This window comes from Macrotis lagotis, chromosome X (genome assembly GCF_037893015.1).
Source record: "Macrotis lagotis isolate mMagLag1 chromosome X, bilby.v1.9.chrom.fasta, whole genome shotgun sequence".
In the NCBI taxonomy this organism is placed as follows: Eukaryota; Metazoa; Chordata; class Mammalia; order Peramelemorphia; family Peramelidae; genus Macrotis; species Macrotis lagotis.
The window spans coordinates 73,464,689-73,481,035 of NC_133666.1; the positions used below are offsets into that span (position 1 = coordinate 73,464,689).

The 16,347-nt window shown below is 53.0% G+C and overlaps 1 protein-coding gene across 4 annotated transcripts in view; it reads left to right on the plus strand.

Moving 5' to 3' along the window:
• Positions 1–15,809, plus strand: part of PFKFB1 (6-phosphofructo-2-kinase/fructose-2,6-biphosphatase 1) — a 29,429-nt gene extending 13,620 nt beyond the window's left edge. The window contains exons 1-15 of one of the 4 annotated variants that reach the window (XM_074201318.1): positions 2,286–2,618; positions 5,029–5,154; positions 6,226–6,319; positions 6,637–6,703; positions 7,079–7,153; positions 7,507–7,563; positions 8,173–8,294; positions 8,897–9,104; positions 10,014–10,160; positions 10,745–10,849; positions 11,440–11,569; positions 13,037–13,099; positions 13,851–13,915; positions 14,593–14,686; positions 15,592–15,809. In XM_074201318.1, the coding sequence (XP_074057419.1) occupies positions 2,525–2,618; positions 5,029–5,154; positions 6,226–6,319; positions 6,637–6,703; positions 7,079–7,153; positions 7,507–7,563; positions 8,173–8,294; positions 8,897–9,104; positions 10,014–10,160; positions 10,745–10,849; positions 11,440–11,569; positions 13,037–13,099; positions 13,851–13,915; positions 14,593–14,661 (1,422 nt within the window). In that variant the 5' untranslated portion in view covers positions 2,286–2,524 and the 3' untranslated portion in view covers positions 14,662–14,686; positions 15,592–15,809. Of the gene's footprint in view, positions 1–2,285; positions 2,619–5,028; positions 5,155–6,225; positions 6,320–6,636; positions 6,704–7,078; positions 7,154–7,506; positions 7,564–8,172; positions 8,295–8,896; positions 9,105–10,013; positions 10,161–10,744; positions 10,850–11,439; positions 11,570–13,036; positions 13,100–13,850; positions 13,916–14,592; positions 14,687–15,591 lie in introns of those variants that run through there. The other 3 variants (XM_074201321.1, XM_074201319.1, XM_074201322.1) reach the window with 3 other exon arrangements.
• Positions 15,810–16,347: the final 538 nt, after the last annotated feature.

The following is a 16,347-nucleotide window of genomic DNA, read 5'->3' on the forward strand; positions in this document are numbered from 1 at the left end:
AAAATAAGATGGAGTGGGACAAAACACATCAGGAGAGTAGAAAAAGGGAGGAAGAGAAAAAATGAAAGAAAAGGGAAAGAAAGGTAAGGCAAGGGAGGTTGAGAGAGGAAGAGGAAAGACAGAGACAGAGAGAGATAGAATGGAGGGGACAGAAAAGGAGAGGAGAGAATGGGAGGAAGAGGGAAAAGGAAGGAAAGGGGGGAAAGAAAGGGAAGGCAAGGGACGGAGAGAGAGGAAGAGGAAAAAGCGAGAGACAGGCAGAGTGACAGAGAGAGACAGAGACAGAGAGACAGAGAGGGACGAGGACCAGTGAGAGAAGGAATGGGAGAGGCCAGAGAAGGAGAGGAGAGAAAGGGAGGAAGAGAGAAAAGGAAGGAAAGGGGGAAGGAAATGGAAGAGAAGGGAGGGAGAGAGAGAGAAAGAGGAAAGAGAGAAGAGAGAGAGAGAGAGAGAGAGGAGGAGAGAGAGAGGAGAGAGGAGAGAGAGAGAGAGGGTAGTAGTAGTAGCAGCAATAGTAGCAGCAGTAGAAGCAGTAGTAGTAGCAGTAGTAGAAGCAGTGAAGCAGTAGATGGTAGTAGTAGTAGCAGTAGTAGAAGCAGTAGTGGTAGTAGTAGTAGCAGTAGTAGTAGTAGCAGCAGTAGAAGCAGCAGTAGTAGTAGCAGCAGTAGTAGCAGTAGTAGCAGCAGTAGTAGAAGCAGTAGTGGTAGTAGTAGTAGCAGTAGTAGTAGCAGCAGTAGTAGTAAGCAGTAGTGGTAGTAGTAGTAGCGGTAGTAGTAGTAGTAGCAGTAGTAGTAGAAGCAGCAGTAGTAGCAGCAGTAGAAGCAGCAGTAGTAGTAGCAGTAGTAGCAGTAGTAGAAGCAGCAGCAGTAGTAGTAGTAGTAGTAGTAGTAGAGCAGTAGTAGCAGCAGAAGTAGTAGGTAGTAGTAGTAGTAGTAGTAGTAGTAGTAGTAGTAGTAGTAGTAGTAGTAGTAATTGTGGTGGCAATATTAGTAGCCAGACCTGTTTCTGCCCTGCTCCCTGGGGGTTCCAAGTCTGAACCAGGGCGGTCATGCTGAGACCAGTTTTAGTCTTGTACCTTCCTCCTGAGGGTCTGAAGCAGCAGGCTTGGGAATTGATTGCGGTGCTCCGGGGTCTGAGGGGGCAATGAGGGCTCACAGTCCCACACACGTGGCCAGTGGGAGGCTGCTGTGTGTCCTCTCTCTGGACCAGGGCCCCAGTTGTCCTACTTATAGGCCATTGCTCCCAGAGGAGCCTGGGGCCAAGGCCAGCGTGGGGCAGTGGCCCAGATACTGCCCCATGCTGCCCCTGTCCTGTCTTCCCCCAGCCCCAAGCCTCCTCTTCTTGCTTGCCACATGAATAGAGCCAGGCCCTGTCTTCCTCTCTCCCTCTGTCCTTTCTCCAGGTCCCTCCTGCACTGGCCCTCATCTGCTTGCTCGGCAGGCCTCGAAGCTTTCGGCCATCTGTTATGTGTCAGGTTCTTCCCTCCGGCCCTGATTCCCGCCCTCGACTCGCTTCCGGACTCACCTGCCACGCCTTGACCCTGTCCGCCCTCCACCGCCCTCGGCTCCCTCCCTCGTCCCTCCCGACCTTCCTTCCTCCCGCCCTCATTCCCTCCTTTCCTCCGGCCCCGCCCAGACCTCCCTCCTCCCGCCACCCTTCCGTCTCCCTCCCCTCTTCCCTCCCTCCCCTTCCTCCTTCCCCCTCCTCCTCCTTCCACCCTCCTTCCCTCCCTCCTCCCTCCCTCCCTTCCTCTCTCCCTCCCTCCTTCCCTCCCTCCCTCCCTCCTTCCCTTCCTCTCTCCTTCCCTCCTTCCCTCCCTCCCTCCTTCCCTTCCTCTCTCCCTCCCTTCCTCCCTCCCTCCTTCCTCCCTTCTCCCTCCCTCCTTCCTTTCCTCCCTCCCTCCCTCTTTCCTCCTTTCCTCCTCCTTCCCTCCCTCCCTCCCTCCTTCCCTTCCTCCCTCCCTCCCTTCTCCCTCCCTTCTCCCTCCCTCCTTCCTCCTTTCCTCCTCCCTCCCTCCCCTGGACCTCCCAGGAGGGTATAAAGGGCCATTTCAGGGATGAGCATGGGGATGTGTGAGGATGATAGCTATTGCCTAGGGTAACTTCCTTGGAGGGCAGCAGTCACTTCTGCCCTCTCGGATCCCAGGGGCCATCATGGTCCCCACCCCTGGAGCAGGGTGTGCATTGCAGGAGGGAGGGGATTCGATGTCACCCAAAGCCTTCTGTCCATTGGCAGCCCTAGCAGGAGAGGGAGGAGGAGGAGGAGGAGGAGAGGCCTAGAGGTTATCAGCTCCCTCCACAGTTAGGGGACAGGCACTAGGTGGTGGGAGCTCAGAGGCCTCCCTTACTGACCTCTGTCCTGCCTGGGGCCACTTCCACAAGGAGACAGGGGAAGGACAATATTCCAAACAGCCCCCTCCCCCAGGGTGCCTCCCAGCCCAGCCAAGGCAGAGGTGGGAAAGTGAAGAGAGAGGGAGACAGGGAGGGAGCCAGGGAAAGAGCAGAGGAAGAGAGGGAATCCCAACATGTCCCAAGAGATGGGGGAACTCACTCAGACCCGGCTACAGAAGATCTGGATTCCCCATTCCAGCAGCAGCCGTCTGCACCGTCGTAGGGGCTGTAAGTGGAGTTGGGGTGGGGGCCCCCAGGGGGAATAACAGGGCTGGTTGGGGCCCCAGGGAGGCCTATGAGTGGGGGTCCCCCAAGGGGGTAGGGGACTGTAGGTGGGATTGGAGTAGGGGCCCCAGGAGGATGACAGGGCTGAAAGTGATGTTGGACCCCCAGGAAGGCATGGAGGTCTATGCCTGGGAGTCCCCCCAAGGGGGTGGGGGAACTGTAGGTGGTTTTGGAGTAGAGGTACCCAGGGGGGTGGCAGGGTTGAAAGTGGGGATGGGCCTCCAGGGAGGGTTATGACTGGGGGAGCTACTAAGGGGGTAAGGGTGCCGTGAGTGGGATTGAGGTGGGGGCCCTCAGGGAGGGCTATGAGTGGGGGTCCCCCAAGGGGGTGGGGGGCCTGTAAGTGGGGCTTGGCAGGGTCAAGGTAGGGACAGCCAGAGACAGCTGATCAGGTGGGGAATCTCCATTTGTTTCTTGGTGGAGCCCTTTCTGTACTCCTGCCTTACTTTCCTCAGCCTGCACTTGGGTCTGGGTCTCTCCTTTAGAAGTTTCGCTTCTTGATGTATTGCTTGGAACCTTCTCCTTTCCTTGGCAAATTTCCCCTCCCACTCAGAACCCTTCTTTCTTGAAACATTCTGTTCAGTTTCTCCTCCTTCAGGACATGGCCTTTAGGGTTCACCAATGCTGCAAACAGATGATTGGGGTCTCAAAGCAGACCCTCAGCCTCCAACACACATATATCCCTTTTAGAGAGAGGAAAAACGGCGGTCCAGAGTGTGAGTTACCCAGCAAGGGAATAGTCAAATTTAAGCAATGGAAAGGCCCTTGGAAATCATCTGGGGCCAACATTCGACAGATATGGAAACTGAGATCCAGGAGAAGAAAAGAACTTGCCCAAGGACCCATATGTTAGGAGTCCTTCTAAGTATGGAACCAGTACTCCTGAGTTCCATATGAAGACTCAGCAAATTTGGGTGCCCTCTCCCCTCTGGGGTGAGGCGAGGTGACGTGTCTTGGTTCAGTCCCTCTGGCTGTGGGAGACAGGTGTTGGTTACACAAAACCACCATGTGGGGCCCTCTCTGGATCTCAGAGGATCCTGTTTCCATTAAGGAGAGGACACTGTCTCACTGTCCCAGAAGCAAATACCACAGGAGGGGGCTGGAGAAAAGAACCGAGAGAGGAGCAGAGAGATGCCTCAGTGTCCACAAAAATCCATTGGAAATGCAGACTTTAGAACAGGAAAACAAGGCAACATGGTGAGAAAGGAGATAGAGGGAGGAGGAGGCCGCTGTGGGAAGGGAGGCTGAGAATGAGAAGGTCAAGAGCCAGAAATATTTGCAAAGACAGGAGGGCCAGGTCCTCAAAGATAACACAGCCTGGTCTTGTTCTGAGAGAACTCCTTGAGCTTTATGAGCAGATAAGACCAGAACAGCTCAGTTATGCAAGGGACTGGGAATGGGGAGGCCTTGGGCTGGTGTGACCTTGGAGCAGTCCATTCCTCCTAGCTTCTGCCAACATGAGCCTGACTTCTCAATAACCCAGAGAAGCTTTCTCCCCCTATGATACTTCCTAATTTCATTCCCCACTACCTTCAAGGTTCCCCCAGGCCCAGCCCCCCAGCCTGGCTCCCCCAGCCCCAACCCACCAGGCCCAGCCCCAGTTCCTCAGGTCCAGCCCCCCAGCCTGGCTCCCCCAGGTCCAGTCTGGGCTCTGGGGGCTGCCTCTCTCCTATCCTGAAAACAATCATCTCAATTCAAGTCTAAGCATTTAGTAAGTGCCCACCTTGCCACTGGGCTGGCATTATGGTAGGTACTGGGAAATGGGCAAAAAAAGATGGCAGTTCTGCCTTTGCAGTCCTAGTATTTTGGGGCCCATCCAGTCTGGGAAGATGGAATGGCCCAAGGTGCTACTATATCAGAGCTGGGATTTGAAGCCAGCCTTCCTGCCCCCCAGATTGGACTAGAAGGCTCCCCAAGGCCTTTCCTCCCACAAGTATGCATTATTACTCCTGGTCTAAAGGTGAGGAAACTGAAGCTCAGAAATTTAAGCCCAGGCCTCTCTTAACTCCAAAGACCTTTCCCTTCCCCCATACTGACAAACTGCTGAGATGGTGGGTGAGGGGACAGTCGTCTCAAGGCCTCAGACACCTTGGAGTTGGGCAGCAGTATAAGAATGTGGTGTCACCACATTGGTGAATGGTTCCATCAGCCCTGCCATCTCTCCCTCTTCCCATTTTCCTTGGGTGAATCTTCTGCCCCATCATAAGCTGCCTTGTATGCCACAGTCTCCCATTCCACCACCCCCCAATTAGATCATATACTCCTGGGTGAGGGAGGGGGGCTGGTACCCAGCTCTGGCTTAGGCACATAGAGGCAACCTATTGAACATTTGTTAAATTGCATTGAATTCCAGCATCCATTCCCCAGTTCACCAACTCACCAACAATGGTGATCATGGTGGGGCTGCCTGCCCGGGGCAAGACCTACATCTCTACAAAACTTACTAGGTACCTCAACTGGATTGGAACCCCAACCAAAGGTACGTGAGGCCTTCAGGTCAAGGAAGGTCTGAGGCTCCCCAGTTAAAGGAAGATCCCTTCCTTCAGTAGGTTCCCAGAAGTTGGGTGTTACCTTTCTCTACCTGGAAGGACCCTTCAGGGTTGAGAAGACAGGTGCCTAAAGTGGGAGGGACTTGCCCAAGGTGACACAGCTCAGGGCCTGTGACTTGCAGATATATATATACCCTTGTCATTTCAAGACTCCACTAAAGACATAACAATGTTGTGGTCAAAGTCAATTGCTTTGAGTTTTTCGCAGGTGTCCCAAGTAGCTGAAGTCCAAAGCAATGCAGTGGTTTTGTATCTCCCCTCTCCCCCGTGGAGAATGTCTTGCATGTAGTAGGCATGTAATAAGTGCTCATTGAATTAAATATAGCTGTGAACTAAGCCATGCCCTGATCCAAGGACATGAGCCCAAGGTCAAGGCTAAAGGGATGCCAGACACTCTATTCTCTTTGCTAGTCAGCCCATACATGCTGGCAAGGCCCTGGCCAAAGTGGGAAGCCCAGGGTGGGGAAGGGATTAGAGAATTTGTCATGTAAGGATCCACTGAAGAAACCAAAAGCATTTAGCCTCAAAAAGACTTGGGGGCACAAGGATTAGTAGCTGTGAAGGCAAGTGGCAAGGGGAGGACCTGGCTTGTCGGGAAAACCATCCTCCCATTGTTCTGTGATCAAGCAGAATGGGGCTCTCCCCTTCTCCAGGGGACAGCCCTTCAGACAGCTGAGGCCAGCTCTCAAGTGCTCCCAGTCTTGTCTTCTCCAGGGAACATAGCCCCATTTCCTTCCCCTGGTGTTCAACTAGTATGAAAAGGAGGGTCTTCCCAGGCTAGTTACCCTTTCCTAGCTCTGCTTCCTAGTGTGATTCTCAGAACTAAAACCACCCCAGGCACCTTTCATGGTCTTTCCCACCTTGAATGAGCCTGGATGTCTTCCCACAGAAGAAAAGAAGTAAAGGGACTGAGAGAAATCACTCCCTTGGGCCCAGTCCCTTCCTAGGGTCAGTGGATCAAACACCCCCTCAACTCTGCCTCCCCTCAACTCTTTATTTAGTGTTCAACTTAGGTCAGTACCGCCGAGAGGCCGTCCAATACAAGAATTATGAATTCTTTCGGCCGGATAACAAAGAAGCCTTGGTCATCCGGAAGTGAGTAGCCCTCCCTTTGTTTGTTGACCTTCCTTTCCCGTCTCTTCTACTCATCCCAGCCTCACCAGCTTTCTTTCATCTGCTCTCCCTCCCTTTACCCCAGGGAGCCTCCTCCTCCTACCTTCTGACCTCCAGGAGGCTCTTCTGCTCATTTGACCTCCCATGGCAATCTTTTACCCCTTCCTCTTCCCTGCCATGGCTTCCTTTTCCCCTACCAGCCCTATCTCCTTCTCTGTCTCTGTCTGTCTGTCTGCCTCTCTCCTTCCTCCATCACCTCCATTACACCTCTTCTCTCTCTCTCTCTTATCCAATCTCAGGCAGTGTGCACTGGCAGCCCTGAATGATGTCCATGATTACCTTGGCCATGAGGAAGGCCACGTGGCGGTAAATTGACCTAAGGGTCTCTCTGGGCTGGGGTAGAGTCCCCAAGCATCAGAGCTGGAAGGGAGGTCCCATTAAGTCATCTGGGGCTATCTTGATGACCCCACAGAGGAAGCATATGGAGGGAGGCCCAGGGAGGCACATGAAAATATCCAAGTTCCCAGAGCTGTTCATGGACCCAAGAAATGACCCAGCTGAACCTCTGACCTTGAGCCTGGCCCTTCCCCTTCTCAGTGTCACCTGAAGAGCTGGGCACTTGCCTGTCCTGTCAGTGAAGGCCCAATTCCAGCCCCATCTCATTTTCCCTTCCTCCTCCTCCTCTTCAGGGAAGTCTTCCCCAGGCATTCAGTCTAGCCTCAAACTATCTTCTGTCCCCAGGTTTTTGATGCTACCAATACCACGAGGGAGAGGCGGTCACTGATTCTGCAATTTGCCAAGGACCATGGGTACAAGGTATAATAACTCTATTGGACATTGACTAACTTTTGCTTGTGCACAATACTCTGCTCCTTCCCTCCCTCCAGACTGCTACAAAGAAAGATAGGAAGAAAAAGTCATGGGAGAAAGGGCCCTTGGCACTCATGTTGTCCAAACTCTTCATTTAAAGAGGGGGAAACTGAGGCTTAGAGTGGGCAAGAGATTTGCCCAGAATCAAATAGTGTGGGTGACCTGAGTCCTTGGTTATATTCTAGCAAGATTTCCATCTCAATTGTGTCTTTTTAACTTTAAGGGGAATTTTATGAGCTCAGATTGACATGCCAGACCCATAAGAGAAACTGAGGACTTCCTCTCTTATCCCCTTGCAGGTTTTCTTCATTGAGTCCATCTGTGATGACCCAGACATTATTGCTGAGAACATCATGGTAAGAGAGCCCCACTTTGGCATAAGGCCCTCTCTAGCCCTCCAGAGCTCAACCAAGAGCCAGTTCCCCCATTCCATGGCCACTTCTTTGGGTGAGCCTACCCCCCACACCTTATTGTGCTCCAGTCTGAGGAGCAGAAAGCTGAACCCCCACAAAGTAAAAACAATCCATGATTAAGAGGGGGAAAGTACCTTAGAGGTTATTGTTCGATTCCTTTTAATAATTGAGGAAACTGAGGCCCACAGAAGGAAGTGATGTTGACTCAAAGTTGCATAGTAAGGGAAAGTCAGGTCCCAGTGCACTATCTTTCTCCCTGGAAGGGGTTGGAGGGACTCCAAAAGGATTCTATGACCTCAGCCTAGACCATTCATGTTCACGAGTCTCAGGGACATTCATTAACCCTCTCTTCATCTTTTTGTCTCTTATTTCTCTGTCTCTCTTCTGTCTCCGTCGCACCCACGTTCTCTCTCTCTCTCTCTCTCTCTCTCTCTCTCTCTCTCTCTCTCTCTCTCTCTCTCTCTCTCTCTCTCTCTCTCTTCCTCCTCCTCCCTGTCTCTGACTTGACTTCTTCTGTTTCTTGGTCTCTATCTCTCTGTCTCTGTGTCTCAGCAAGTCAAACTGAGCAGCCCAGATTACAAAGACTGTGACCGGGAGAAGGTCGTGGAAGACTTTCTGAAGAGAATTGAGTGCTATGAGATGAATTATGAGCCCATTGATGAGGAGCTGGACAGGTAGGTTTTTCCTTGCTGCTGCATCTGGGAGAGGGAGGCAGGGGCTGGATCTGTAAGCCAGGTTGTGTGTGTATGTGGGGGGGATGGACTTTCTCCCTGGGGGTGATGGGGCAGTGTATCCACAATCTGCCCCAGAATATGACCAGTGATATCAGTGCCCTTTGGCCTCTGGGAATCTGTGTCTGGGGCCTCCCAGCCTCTTGGAGGGTGCTGACCGCTAGGCCCATGCTCACACAGGCAGAAAAGCCAGCCCTGACCCAGTAGCTCCTACCTCAGATGACCAGACAGAGCCTGGCTAGTATTTGGGGGGAGGGGGGCTTTCTATAAAGTCAGCCCCCAAATCTCTCTTCCTTGTAAATCCAGGTGTTTTTTTCCTGAATTAGGTCTTCTGTCACATGAGCTCCATGTGTAGTGTTGACAGCACAGTCTAGGCACAACTGGGGGAGAATGGCCCACTCAGAGATAGGAGAGGGGGGTTAGAGGAATGAAGAAGACCCAAAAAAGTGTGGGGTCACCTTCCTGGAAGAGGTGGCAGCCTAACACTGGAGGGCCAGAGGCCTAGAAAAGGCCCCTTCTCTGAGGTTCCCTTGCTCTTCCTGCAGCCATCTGTCGTACATCAAGATCTTTGATGTGGGGACCCGCTACCTGGTGAACAGGGTACAGGATCACATCCAGAGCCGCACTGTCTATTACCTGATGAACATCCACGTCACGCCTCGTTCCATCTACCTGTGCCGCCATGGCGAGAGTGAACTAAATCTCAAAGGCCGGATTGGCGGAGATTCGGGCCTTTCCACCAGGGGCAAACAGGTCAGGACCTGGGGTCCTGGAGATAGATGGGAAAAATGGACTCAAGACAACCACCTTCTCCTTCACCTAACTGTATCTTCCATTCTTCCTTCCCTCTTTCTCCCTTCATCCCTCCTTTCCTCCTTTCCCTCCCTCCCTCCCTCCCTTCTTTCCTTTCTACCCCCACTCATTTGCTCCCTTCTCCACGGCCTCTTTTCTTTGCCTCATTCCATTTCACTCTTCCTCTATGTATTCTTTCTTTTCTTTACTCCCTCAGCCCTTCCAGCATGCCTTTGTCCCTTTACTCACCCCCTTCTTTCTCCACTCATTCATTTATTCTTTTACTCACTCCTTCTTTCCTCCAGAAATCCTGTTTCCTTTTACTCATCCTTTCTCTCCTCCCCTCCTTTGTTCATTCAACCCTTTCTTCACTCACAGAAACACAAAAATATAAATTCTAAAGCTACGCTATGAATGCACTCCTCCCTCCCGCCTTTCCTGCCTCCCTCCCTTACTTCCCCCTCCCTTCCTCCCTCCCTTCTTCCCTCTCTCCCTCTCCCCCTGCCTTTACCTCCTGTCCTCCCCTTCCCCCATCACCTTGCCCTGAGGACTCCGTCCCTTGCCCAGGATCAGGTCTTCAGCACCACTTGCCTGGCCTAGTGTGCTAACCCTGCTTCCAGAGAGCACTTCCCTCTCCAGACCATCATTGCTAGCACCACATCCTCTGGCTACAATGGGAGCACCATCAGGACTTCTCCTCTGGGTTTTTCTCTTCCCAAAATTGAGGCCAGTGCGTTGTACCAAGTGGGCATCTGACAAATGTGGGCTGAACTGGATTGACTTAGACCAGCTGGGGTTTCTCCTGATGGGTCAGGGCACACAGGGCCTAAGGAGAGAGCCTTCATTGCCCTCCTCCTTCTTACTCTCCAGTATGCGTACGCCTTGGCTAACTTCATCCAGTCCCAGGACATCAGCTCCCTGAAGGTCTGGACAAGCCACATGAAGAGAACAATTCAGACAGCTGAGGCCCTGCGGGTCCCTTATGAGCAGTGGAAGGCACTGAATGAGATAGATGCTGTGAGTGAGGGGGAGGGAGGGAGGAAAGGACGGAAAGAGGAAGGGAGGGAGGCAGGCCTGTCAGTTCAGGAGGAGGGCAGCACTCTTGGATACTGCTAGGGAGCATGGCCTTGGAGGGCAAGGTCCCTGAGAAGAGTGACCTCCTGGCAAGATCCCAGCATGCACATACCACATTCCCCGAATACACATTCATACATGTATGTATATACCACATGCATGCCACAGATCTATATATGGGCCCATACCACAAACCAGGGGAAACTAAGCCCAGCCATCCACAGATCTGTTATCATGCACACATCTAGAGTCATGCCAATCACAAGCACTATTCCTACAGACACACCCACCCATTCACCCACCCACCCCAGACTCACACTCATGTATACCCATGTATACCCCCCCCAGACTCTGTAGAAATGCAGGGGTATAGTCTCTCTACACCCTGGAGCCCAAGCTCTAGAGGGAAAGCAGTCCCTCCCAGGCTCTAGCTTGTTTGCCACTATTCTGTACCTTGGCCCACAATCCAGTTTCCATGGCTCAGATCTCTTCCCTGCCCCCATTTATGGACCCCTGTTGTATCTCAGGGTGTCTGTGAAGAGATGACCTATGAAGAGATCCAAGAGCATTACCCAGAAGAATTTGCACTTCGAGACCAAGACAAATATCGCTACCGCTACCCCAAGGGAGAGGTGAGGGGGACCCCCTAGGAGCAACAGGCCAATGGAGGCTGGGTCAGGCCCTGGAGCCTCCTCAACTGGTTGCAGGTACCCTCCCACTGTTCTATGCTGCCTACCCTGAGACTCCATCTGCAGGAAGTCCCCTCTCTGAGTTGCAACACTCCAGGAGGTCCATGATCAGCACCATCCACCCCTACCTGGGTGAAAAATAATGTGCCTCTTGTGAATGAGAAAGGAAGGGACTGAGAAACAAGTTACACCCAAGGGTACAGGCCATCCTTCAGCCATTTTGATTCAAAGTTTCTTGAGAGTCAAGATGTTCACTTGACCAACTGGCAAGAGAGATGCCAATACCCTTGATAGCTCTGCCAGGGCATCAGGCTCCCCCATGGCACAGCGAATGAATCTGAGGCCAAGGGTTGTAAGCAGTGGGTTGGGGGGGGGGAAGCTTTCCCAGAACTAGCTGGGGAGTTGAAGGACAAAGCCAGGATCAAGAAGCCAATGTAGCAGACCCCCCGCAAGGCCCTGGTCTACCTCCAGCCTGCCCCTAGATCGCTGTTCCTCTCCCTTGTTGCTCATGTTCCAGTCTGTCTCCCTTCTAGTCCTATGAGGACTTGGTACAGCGCCTGGAACCTGTGATCATGGAACTGGAGCGTCAGGAGAATGTGTTGGTGATCTGCCACCAGGCTGTGATGCGTTGTCTCCTGGCCTACTTTTTGGATAAGAGTGCAGGTAACCCTTGATATCCTGCCTGGCCCAGAGTCCAGGCAAGGACTGCCCCCTCTCTCCATGTAGGTGGGCACGTGGGGGGGAGGGGGGGAGACAAGCAGCTAATGGCAAACCATCATCAGTGAACACCCTTTCAGTCCAAAGCAGAAACAGGAGGCGAGGCCTTCACCAGTCGGCCAAGCTCTTACCGGTGGTTTGCTTAGGACAAGATATATTAACATTGAAATTTTAAAAAGAGATAACTAGACATTAAGCAGCATTATGATTAATGCCATTTGCAAAAAAGATGCCACCCACCCAGGAAGTCTATAAATATGGGAGAAAGCAAAGCCGAGGGCTCTGGGAAGGTGCCATTGCTTTATGGTGTTAGTGCCCAAAAAAAAGGATGCTGTGGCAGGGAGGTGGACCTGGGTTTTTAAAGATGAGGCCAATGAAATGCCTCCTTGGGCAGCTCTGAGGAGGCCTGGCTCAGTGTTTATCTGGGTGTCTGTAGGCCAAGCTCTTCACCAGAGGTCACAACATCTCATGGCAACCTGGGAAGGGACAGCCTGCCAGAGAGGGGAGAATATCATAGACAATTTTGAAACTCCTCAGCTAGGAAATGACCCTGGATATGTCCCTTAGCCCTTAACCTCAGTTTCTCCTCTATAATGGAGATATATTCACAATAGCCACCTTACAGGATTGCTATGAGGAAAGCACTTGAGATCTTCCAAAAGTTGAGAAACGGGTAGCATTCCTTTGATTATCTGCCAAAGTGGGGAGGGGCTGAGACTGGCATCAACAGAGAGAGGAAGGACTCCTGGGTCTTTGGAAGTACAGGAAAAGGAAAGGTAGAGTCTGCCTCTAAGCCTGAAACAACTGAGTTTGTGTCCTGATATGTTGACTCTGGTCAAGTCACTGAAGTTCTAAGAACCCTGGGCTGCCCTATAAGACTATGTTGCAAAGTGGGTGCCAGTCTGCACTGGTGGACAGTCTCCTCTGCCAATGAAAGTGCAGGCCCAAGTCCCTAGCCCTAGCCATGTCTACAGATCCCTCCATGAATCCCATATCTATGGCGTCCAAGGTGGGCGCCCTGGCATCCTGATGGAGTCTTCCTTGCCCTTCTCCTCCTCTTGACCCTCCAGATAGAGTGAGAGCCTCCCTCAGTCCTGCTCTCATGTAGGCCAGCCATACTGTCCAAGAGGCTCCCTGAAGGTCAAGGCTACTTTGAAGCTTCCACTGTGGATCTCTGTTCTGCGGCTTGCCAGTCTGCTGGTAGTGAGGCCCTGGGCCTCTGGCAGAAACAGCCTAGGGGCAGGCAGGGTGTGGGTCCAGAGGGCTTTTTGCAGTGTGTAACCGGCTGGCTAAAGAGTGGCTGGCCATTGCTGGGGGGTGGGGGGTGGGGGAGATGAATGGTGGAGAGACCACAGACGGGATGGGCAGCAGCCTTTCCTCTGGCTGACCCTTCCCTTCTTCCTTCCCTTCCAGAGGAGCTGCCTTATCTGAAATGTCCCCTACACACAGTGCTCAAGCTCACCCCAGTGGCTTACGGTGAGTACCAGCCACGAGGCCAGGCTCCCATAGACAGTAACTACCTCCAATCGTCTCCTCCCTGCGCCAGCCTTCTCCTCCCTGCGCCAAGCCCAGACAGGACAGTGCACAGCTGGAGGGGCTTCCTAGATGCTCCCAGTGCTCCTCCTCTCCCCCGCCAGCCATTTGCACACAACTTTTACAGACAGAAAAACTAGGACCCAGGGAAGACAGGAGTGATGGCAATGCCACCCAGTGAGTGGGGGGCCAAACTCAAGGCTCTGAGTAGGCCACCATGACTTCGAGGCTGTGCCCTCTGCTTCCTGCCCTTCCATGTTGTGGCCTCTGCTTCCTCTCCTCTCAGTCTCCTCTTATCCCAGCAGTCTCCATATTGCCCCAGAACCAAAGGCTCCACTCCTCTCATTCTGGCCACACGAAAGGACCTGCTCTGGCTCCTCACCCTTGACCTCTGCAGCCTCTGGGGCAGGATCACCATCCTCTGGCTCCTGCCTCAGCTTGCATGGTCCTGCTCAAGCACCTCTGCTGGCCCAGCATCACCTCTGCCCCATCCCCTAACTGTGGGTGGCCCTTGCCACTCTGTGCTCAGCCACCTTCCTTTTCCTCTTGTATCTCCCCCCTCCCCCCCTTCTGTCCCTTTGTCTCTGTCAATGCAGGGATGAACCTGGCGACCATTTAGGTCCCCTTCCACTGGTAAATTGCGCAGGATTGACGGGTCTTTCTCTCCCCATCCCCACCTCTCCCCCATTCTCAGGTTGCAAAGTTGAGTCTATCTACCTGAACGTGGAAGCAGTGAACACCCACCGGGAGAAGCCTGAGGTAGGTGGGCGTGATCTGCCCCTGGTAGCACTGCCATGGCAAGGCAGCATCCATCCAACAGGATCCTTCCCTGTGTGCACAGCCTGCCTCTGGTGTGCCAGCCTGCCAACCGGTTAGGCTTCAGGGCCAAGCCAGTCAAGGACTTTGGATAAGAGGAGTGGGCAAAGCTTGGGGCTGCCCTTCTAGTCTCAGGCCAGTGACTTCAGGGACATGTCTCAAAGATCCCCACTTGGTTTCCCAACTCCAGGTGGGATCTTGTTGTTCCTCCCACTGTACTTCCCTGGGGGTGGCTCAGGGGTGGGGGTGGGGCAGGAATACTGCAGCACATCTTCTTAAGCCTCCTACCAGATCCTAAGGTTCCTCATCTGGAAAGCAGGCAGCTAGCTGGGCCCAGTGATCTGTGTCTGCTGTCATATTCCCAGGGGAGAGGCCAGGGGGAGGCAGGAGACCAGAAGGTACCCTCCTCTCTCAGGTGGGCCTCAGTTTCCTCATCTGTGTTAGTTGGACCCAGTCTCTCAGTTCCTTTTGGCTGTTAGTGGCAGTTGGTTGGCAGAGTTCACATCTTTGGCCCCCAATCAGCCGCCCTGTCTTCCCATGATGGCTGGAAACGGGGGCTTCGTGCCCCTCTCAGCCCCACCTCCCTCCCTCTGCTCAGCTAGCCATGCTCCCACACACAGGAAGCTCCATCCTGTTCCTCTGGCCAGCCCCCCACCAATCAAACAGCCCTCCTTGGAAGACCTGAGTGAAGCTCTCCCTTCCCTGAACGCTCAGGTAAAGCTCCCTTCCCTGAACGCTCAGGTAAAGCTCCCTTCCCCTCCCACTGCCCAGGGAGTCTCTCTTTTTGGGGGGCACTCACTCTACCGCCTACTGACCAGTTTTAGTAGTTCAGCCAAGGACTAGCTGAGGGCTCTTAGTGGTCCCAGCAAGCCAGAGAGAGGCTCAGGGGGCAGCAGCTGTGGATGGGCTGGTGTCTCTCCTTTCCATCTGGTTAGCCTCCAAGCAGATAGCATTTCTTAAGTGCCTACTGGCCCAGTAGGCATTGTCCTAAGCGCTTTTGATTATCTTATTGGAACTTCACAACCACCACAGAGGTAGGTGGTATGACTGTCCCTGTTTGACAGATGAGGAAACTGAGGCAGACAGCAGTTAAGTATCTTGCCCAGGGTCACCTGGCTAGTGTCTGAGACCAAATTTGAACTCAGGCCTTCCTGACTAGAGTCCAGGGCTCTAGCTGTTGTACTCTTTAGTTGCCCCTAGTCAACACTAAGAACAAGGAGAGCTGCCATCCTGCCATCCTCAATGCATGCAAAACCCAAATGGTGTTGGCAGAATGGAAGGTGCCCCGAAGGAAGAAGTGAGAAGTCCGGCCAGAGAGAAAGACCATAGGGGCTCCTGAAGGAGCAGAGCATTCTGTCCAGAGTTCTGAAGCCCAGCCTGTTCACTCTGGGCCACAATGAACTGGAGTCTCTCAGGATGTCAGGACTCATAGAAAGGACCTGAGTGATAGCCTCCATGTTTCACAGTGTGTGTGGGGGGGGTGGACTGAGGCTGAGAAAGCAGAAGGGAAATCCCTTTCCCAAGGTCCCACAATAAGAGTGTAGCAACAGGGAGGCTGGACCCAGATGTCTTGGGTTTCAGTCTATAATTCTTCCTATATTATCCCCCTGTTGTTTCAGAATGTGGATGTCACCCGTGAACCTGAGGAAGCCCTGGATACAGTGCCAGCTCACTACTAAGCATATTGGGACAAGCCACTGAGTCACCTCTTCTCATTCCTACAACCAGAGACTGGCTCACCCACGTCCCCATCCAGCTTTCCAGTCTCACAACTGACCAGTGACCAAAGCCAGAACCCGATTTAGCACTTTAGTTTTAGAAACCAAGGCAGATAAGAAAGGGGGTGGGGGAGGGGGGAAGAGGGGCAGATGGGGTAGTGGGGGTGTGGAAGACCTGGCCAGTAACCCAGCATCCAAGTGAGCCCTTGGCTATGCCCATGTGGAAGCCGACACCCTTGATTCCCAGGGGCACGGCTGAAGACTGACCCCAAGTCTACTGGGCCTTTCAAAGACCATTAGTATCTACAGGCAACCCTGATAGTTCCATACTGAAACCAAAGCTGTCGATCCACCCCTCCACTTGGACTTACCCTTGAACTCAATAAAATCAAGTTCTCTGTGTGGGCATACCAATTTGCAACAGTCATTCTGCAGAATTCATCCCTGGGCACTTCCCATGGGTTATTCTGTACATAGAAGACCACTACACTTGCCAGTCATTCACGAGAGAATTCAGAGCTTCCATGGCGGGGGGTGGAGGTGGGGAAACTGACATCAGCATACCTTGAAATCTCTCTCCTCTCCAGAAACCCAGTTCCCTTGGGGACACTGGCAAAATCTCAGCCCTCATTTCTCCCCAACTGAGAGGGTTGGCCT